The following is a 7,128-nucleotide window of genomic DNA, read 5'->3' on the forward strand; positions in this document are numbered from 1 at the left end:
GCTGAGCGCCCTCCTAGGACAGGAGGAAAGATCTGGAGTCACAGGTCTGGGGCTTGACACCCAGCTGTCAAGTCACGCTCCTCATACCTTCCTCACAGCACTGGACCCCAGCGAAGGGGACAAGAAAGACCAGCAGAGGCTGGCAGCTAGGCCCAGCATGCAGCTGGTCCCTGGTGTCCGCTGACCCAAGCCGACCTACCACGTCCTCCCTCCCTTGACTGCAGGACAGACTGGACTCAGCCCACCTGGCTGGTCTCGGGCCACCGGAGGGAAGAACCTAGACCCTCCGTGTGTCATGCTGGAGTTCACAGGCCCTGGGAGACCGCTGGGTTGTGCAGAGACCAGAATGAGGGCTCCAGCCTGAACGAGCAGCAAGCAGGCTGCCTTTACACTTGGACTTCATTCCCACCTTGAGAATTCCTCAGTTTGACAGATTAGGGGAGCAGCCATCAGGGGTCAAGCCACAGCCCAAACTCTGCTTCAGTCCCTGTCCTCTCTCCTATCTGGGAAAGCAGGGTTACCCAAGGACGACCCACCGAGGACCCAGGTATGGGACAGGGGGAGCGTACCAGGCTACTCACCGAGCTGAGGATATTTGAAAAAGTCACCGTGACAGATGCAATGGCTGAAGACATGGAGAAACTGAGGCCTCGGCTAAAGAACGTCCACATCAGAGAATTGGTGATCGCCATCACAATAATGCCTAAGGCGCAGTAGCCCACATTCACCTGCAGGAGAAGGTGTCACTGTGGCCATGACTAGCCTGGGCACTGCGACCAGCAGTTCCCCTCACAGCACACCCAAGGCCATGGTTACTAGCAGCCGGGCCCCTATTGAGATCCCATCAGCCTGGGGGGCCTCAGCTTTCCTGTTATACCTTCGCTTAACCCTCAGTGGGCAACACACCCATTTTATAGCTGAAACAAATTCAGAGATAACACTTATTTGGCCATCTTGCTGGCCGCATGACCTTGGGCAGAAGTAAAATGGCAAGCCATCACCAGTATTTTCTACTTCACACCAGTCCTTCATTAGTCCCACACTGAACAGTGCTGGAAGCTCTGTCCCAGAGGGCCAAGTTGTTATTATTTGGTCTGTAGTGTGAGTAAACCAAGGGCAGAATCCTCACTTCCTGGCTCCTGGTAAAGCGCAAATCAGTCACGTCTCTCTCTTGTGCAGGCTACAGCCACTCTGGCTGGTCCCACTGGGCATTCCTGAGCTCTTACTCTGTGCCAGGCCCTGGACTGTTTTAAGTGCGTTCTCATTTATTCCTTCACTTCATCTTACAGAGAAATGACCTGAGGCATGAAGTAACTTGCCTAAAGTGCCACAGCTGGTGGGAGCTGGCAGGAATCAAACCCAGGCCTTAACTAAGGCCCAGCCCTGCCTCGAGAAAACCACCTGACACTATCTGGAGACCCCAGCTTCATCTAGAGAACTAGCAAAGTTCTCGCTCTCCCTCCTCCCCTCCCCCAAAGGAGAGAGCCTTGAGAGATCTTGAGAGGCCTCCTACACAAAGGGCATGCAGCCCTTTGTGTCCAGTTAGCAACCTGCCAGTGGACAAATAGGTGTCCAGTTAGCAACCTGCCAGTGGACAAAGCTGCTTCCTCTGGAGGCTGTGCCCATCTAAACACCATACCCTTATTTCTCATAAGTTTTCCAGCAGCTGAACAGGTAAGTGTCTTAAGGGGTGTCTTCATATAACGCACATAAGCACTGTGACAGTGGCAGGTTGCTTATATATAGGGTTATGAAGACCTGGTGCACAATTAAAGACCAGAAAACCTCATGTCTCATAGGCACTCATCCTACTTTGGACCACTTCCTACAAGAATTAACACCCAACAGGATACTTACCTCCAGCATGGCAGCTCCCACTGGATTGGCCCTAAATAGGCTTAAACCTAAAAAATCAGCCTGTCCCCCGACCAGGGCAGAGCCCAACCCTGGGTTTCAGATGCAAAGAGCTATACACATTAGCAGATATGGGGAGGTAGCTTAGGCGTTCTCAGCATCAGGGAAATGCCCAGAGCGTTTCCCAAACTCTCAAGTTTCCAGGCAACAGGATAAACCGGTCAAAACACTTGTCAATTACGGAGTAAAGAGATGGGCTTCTCACATTAAGACTCATGTGAAGAGAAACGTTCAAGTACAGGGGCTTAAAATGAAAGGTGGATAGTACATGCAGGACGTGTGCGTCTTCCCCGAGAGGGAACTAGTCTAATCGGCGGACAGACTTTAGGTCCCTGGAAAGGGAAGAGGCCTCAGTTCCTGACGTCTCTTACCGCCTATACTTCACTGAGTCGAGGGCTACTCTCCCGTACCAACTGATGGCAGCGCCCGGCTGCGAACCAGGCCAGAGAGACCGGCTGAGGTGGCTAACTGTGCCCCAAGCCCCGCCCCACCCGGAGCCCCACGGGCCCCACAACGCCCCTCCTGCGCTTGGCCCACACGCCCGCCCGCCGCCGCGCCCCGGGATCCACCTCGCTGCCGAAGGCCAGCTTGGCGGAGGCGGCGGCCAGGGCCCCGAACGCGCCAGCGCACAGGCAGTTGATCACGCCCCAGAAGCGGCGCCGCATCGCACCGGCCTGGAGGTGCGGGGGGAATTCCGCGGGGGCGTCGGGATAGACTGCCGAGGTGCCCGTGGCCATTGTGCCCACCGCCGCCTCTCCGCGAGCCAGCCGCGCCTGCCACCGGCAAGGCCGAGCGCGCGCTGCAATTGGACAGTGGCCTCACGTGATGCGATGCTCGCGTGAGCAGAAGGCCAATCCGGTCCCGCGAGGGCCTCGCGGGGGCGGGACCAGCAGGGTGGGCGGGGCCACCGCAGGCGATGGGCGGCCTCCAGGATTAGGTTTTTTAGGTTTACCCGCGAGCGCCCCGGGACCGCTGTCTGGGGCCTGGACTCTGGTACTATGTGGTTGTTCTTGCAGAAGAGCTATTCGCAGTCTAGTAGTCCCAGTTCTTGCCACTCGGTGTGTCCGGCATCAGCTTCCTCTGGGAATTTAATATGCCGAATCTCGGGCTCTGCTCCAAACCCATTAATCAGAATCCGCATTTTGACAAGACCTCCCACCCCACACAGGGGATCCACCTACACCTTCCAGTTTGAGAACGAAAACGGAGAGCTGCTTCGGCAGAGGGCGCTAGAGACCTCCAGACACCGCAAGAAGACGGTAGGGTTCAAAGGGCCCAGATGGATACAGGCTCATTGCAGGAAATTTAGAAAAGATGTTATCCATAATGACTCCACCGGATAGTCAGGATTAACATTACTTCTAATTTCCTATGCATTTAAATGTTTAAAAGCTTTTCGTTTAATAAGCAGTACATTTCTTTGAAAACAAAGTGCTGTTAAATCTACGAAAGACTAACATCCACTCTCCAGGAAAATCAGTTATTGGACTACTTTTTCTCCATGCGTATTTAGTTTTATGTATAGCGCACATTAAAAAAAAGTTTACATATATGCATGCGACTTTTTAAAACATGATTTCACAATGAACATACTGTTCAGCACTTTTTATTCTCTTCCACTCAGTAACTTCATGGAAGTCCTTCCTTGGCACGGTGGTTTTATGGCTCAAATCAAAGCATGGTACAAACGGTCCCATTTTGCAGTAAAGGAAACTGAGGCTCAGACAGGCACCATGCTGCTGAACGGGGTTGTGAGGACCCAGCTCAAAGATGATCGCCTTCTGAAAGCTCTGATGTCACTTGGTACCTACTGAAAATCGAGTGGCATTGCACTTGATCAACTCTGCATGCGTTTAGAGTATGAAACGAGCCTTCTTAGAATGATGCCTCTACCAGCATCTCAGAGCCACGTCCTGTGTAAAGCAGTCTGTGCTACTCCCCACCCTTCACACCAGTCCTGTCTCACTGCTAGCCCGCAAGCCCCCTCTCCAACTTTACCTTTTTCTCTTCACTGTGTCCATTTTTCTGTCTTTTTTGTTCTGTTCGGTTACAAAATGAGGACATATTCGAGGCCAGGCCCTGTTCCAGGCAGCCCAGTTGCCAGGATGACTAAGATCCCTGCACTCCTTGCGTTCTGGCTTCTTGCAAAAATCTCAGTTCCAACTCTGTCCTGAGCTGGCCTAAGCACCTCCCTTTCCTTGCTCTGAGAGGTATTGTGGGTTGAATTGTGCCTCCTCCCCACCCCTCCCACCCCTCCCACCCCCAAAGAAAAGGCTACGTTGAAGCCTTTATCCCCCACACTTGTGAATGTGGTCTTATTTGCTTATTTGGAAATAAGGTCATTGCAGATGTAATCAAATTTACATGAGATCATTAGGGCGGGCCCTAATCTAACTAATGTCTTTATAAGAAACAGACAGGGGAAAATGCCACATGACCATGATTGGAGGTTTGCAATGTACAAGGCAAGAACCGCCAAAGATTGCTGGCAACACCACAAGCTAAGAGGGGCATGGATCAGATTCTTCTCTGGGGGCCACAGAGAGACCGACCTTGCCAACACCTTGATTTTGGACTTCTAGCCTCTAGAACTGTGAGAGAATATAACTTCTGTTGTTTTAAGCCATTCAGTTTGTGGCAGTTTGTTGCAGAACCCCAGGAAACTCATACAGGTGATAAGGACTCAACCTTCTTTATTACCAGCTTCAATATCCACCTGCTCCCACCTTCAAGGCAGTAGTGTCTCTTCTCTACCTTCTATTGAATTTTAGCTCCTTTTTCGTCCCTGACTCTTAGGGATTTACTACTACTCCTTGAAAATTTAACTATGCATTAATTTAAAATTGTTTTTCTTTAGCTTTACTGAAATATAATTTCCAAACCATAAAACTATAACCCAACATTCCCACCGCACTGAAAGTTCCCTTGTGCCCATACAGTTGTTTCCACTCCCATCCCCAGCCCCACCACCAAGCATTACTTTCTATCTCTATAATTTTGCCTTTTCTGGATATACCACACATATGGAATCATATACTATGTGGTCTTTTGGGTCTGGCTTCTTTCGCTTAGCATATTTTTTTTTTTGAGGTTCATCCATGCTGTAACATATATCAATCTCTTTTTTTATTGCTGAGTATTATTTGCATAATGTGTAAAAGTGTTCGATATTATTGGTCATTAGGAAAATGTGAGTGATATACCAGTGTGCACCCACCAGGATGGCTGTAGTAAAAATCCTGAATAACAAGTGTTGGTGAAGGTAAGAAAAATTGGAACACATGGTGCGGCCAAACAGCACATTTGGAAAACAGGCGATGTCTTAAAAAGTTAAACACACACTTACCAGATGACCCAGCAACTCTACTCCTAGGTATCCACTCAAGAGATAAAAAAACACATGTCAAGGCCAAGACTCATGCTCGAATATTTTTATAGGATCGTTACTCATAATAGCCCCAAACTGCCAACAGTTTAAATGTCCATCAAATGGTGACTAAATGTGGGACATCCATACAATGGAACATTACTCACAATCAAAAGGAACTGAGCGCTGACTCACAGAAGTTCCTTGAGGGCAGGGTCTTGTTTGCATTGCTCACTGATGACCAGTGCCTGGCCTATATGAGCGGCTCGTTAAGTAAATGTAGCATGAACAAGTGAATGAACAAAGTAAATCCCTTTATTAAACTATTTTTAAAAGATTTATTACATTTCGAAGAATGGCCACGTTTAGTCATAAAAATGCTCATGAGAATACTTAAAGTAAGAATAAAAAAATAATCTGTATTAACAAGTTTGCTTTTCATACACACTGCACAATCAGTCACTAACCTCGTTGCAAGTTTTGGAACCACGATATACTGTTAGGGCTTATGACGTAGGACACAAAGAGGAATAGGCAGGATCTAACGAAAAAATAATCTGGCCAACGTCCACTGTAAACATTAGCTACAGGCTTTTACTTTAAAAAGGCAAAAGGTTTTCCCAGTATGTACAGCTGATTTAGAGCCTTGAAATGGGGTGGTAGCCTCCAACCAGCAGATGGCTGACTGCCACGGGACGTGTATGGATGCAGAACGTTCATCAGAAACTCTTTTTCGTTTCTTTCAAAAATACATTTTCAGCACGCAACTTTTCTTTCTCCTGGTAATTTTTTTTAAAAAAAGAAAAAAAATTAAGGCTCTAATTCTTACAGGAAGAGTTATTCTTGGCATTCATTAAGTTTACATTTCAAATTTAAACTACAATTTTCAATTTGTAAACTACTTAACATTAAACAGGAATCTGATGTTTATGATAACTGACTGAATTATGCTTGGAATAGCAATGACTGAATATTTTTTAATTCAAGAAGTTCCGTGAAGAAAACTGTTAAGTGATTTAATAAATTAAATTTTAATTAAATAATCATTTAAAACCCAGAGTGAGTTTATGCGGAAAAATTTTGAGAGTTTACCTCAGCAAGTCTGACATTTTCCTTCTTCAGCCGCACTACGTAATGAATCTTCTGATTTGGATTTTGGTGACCTACCAACTTTCCATTTTCTTCAGCGAGACGCTCCACCTGCTTCCTTAGCATTTCTATCTCCTACAGGTCAATCAATCCAGAGAGAAGAAAATGAGCTGCTCTTATTTTTTTATTTTTATTCACTCACTCATTCATTCATTCAATCATTCATTCAGGCGAGGCAACGCTTGGCTGACATCACAGATTGCAAGGACTTTGTCAGCTTACAATCTCTTATTTATTTTTTATGCCTACATCCAAGTACTAATCAGATCCAACCCTGCTTAGCTTCCGAGATCAGACGGGACAGGGCTTGTTCTTATCTTTTTAAATAACATGACTTCATGGCTTCTAAGAGCACGGGGAGACAGCCCAGGCTCGCGGCTTTCGTGACCACACACCTCTACCTGTGCTACAGCAAGTCCGAAACCAGGACACTCATTCGCAGACGTAAATCTCATTCTGATCGGGTCTAGTAATCCTAACAAAAATAAAGACACAAAGGCACCTGGAATGTTCTCTCCTTTTCTTCATACAATTCTTCCAGCTTTGATCTCAGTTGTTCCTTTTCTTGAAACGCTTTAGACTCCAACGTTCTGGTTCGTTCCACTTCCTCGGTCATTCTAAGGTAGTCCGTCTCTTTGTTATGAAGGGCACCCTGGACTTCTTCTAGGCTATAATAATAAATATCACTTTGTGGTATT

General features: G+C 47.3%; 1 protein-coding gene and 1 long non-coding RNA gene across 4 annotated transcripts in view; both read right to left on the bottom strand.

Annotated features, from left to right (window-relative positions):
- TMEM42 (transmembrane protein 42) overlaps window positions 1–2,706 on the bottom strand; it is a 5,180-nt gene extending 2,474 nt beyond the window's left edge. Inside the window, exons 1-3 of one of the 3 annotated variants that reach the window (XM_023529043.1) lie at window positions 2,484–2,706; window positions 581–728; window positions 50–117 (exon numbers count right to left, since the gene is read on the bottom strand). In XM_023529043.1, coding sequence (XP_023384811.1) covers window positions 68–117; window positions 581–728; window positions 2,484–2,651 — 366 coding nt within the window. In that variant the 5' untranslated portion in view covers window positions 2,652–2,706 and the 3' untranslated portion in view covers window positions 50–67. Of the gene's footprint in view, window positions 1–49; window positions 118–580; window positions 729–2,483 lie in introns of those variants that run through there. The other 2 variants (XM_023529042.1, XM_011357345.2) reach the window with 2 other exon arrangements.
- Window positions 2,707–5,578: 2,872 nt separating this feature from the next.
- LOC105290298 lies at window positions 5,579–7,118 on the bottom strand. The gene is made up of 3 exons (XR_895732.2): window positions 6,933–7,118; window positions 6,374–6,505; window positions 5,579–6,060 (listed from the first exon to the last, which is right to left on the bottom strand). It is a non-coding gene; the product is annotated as an uncharacterized LOC105290298 (long non-coding RNA).
- Window positions 7,119–7,128: the final 10 nt, after the last annotated feature.

Source organism: Pteropus vampyrus, unplaced genomic scaffold, assembly GCF_000151845.1.
Source record: "Pteropus vampyrus isolate Shadow unplaced genomic scaffold, Pvam_2.0 Scaffold35, whole genome shotgun sequence".
Lineage (NCBI taxonomy): Eukaryota > Metazoa > Chordata > Mammalia > Chiroptera > Pteropodidae > Pteropus > Pteropus vampyrus.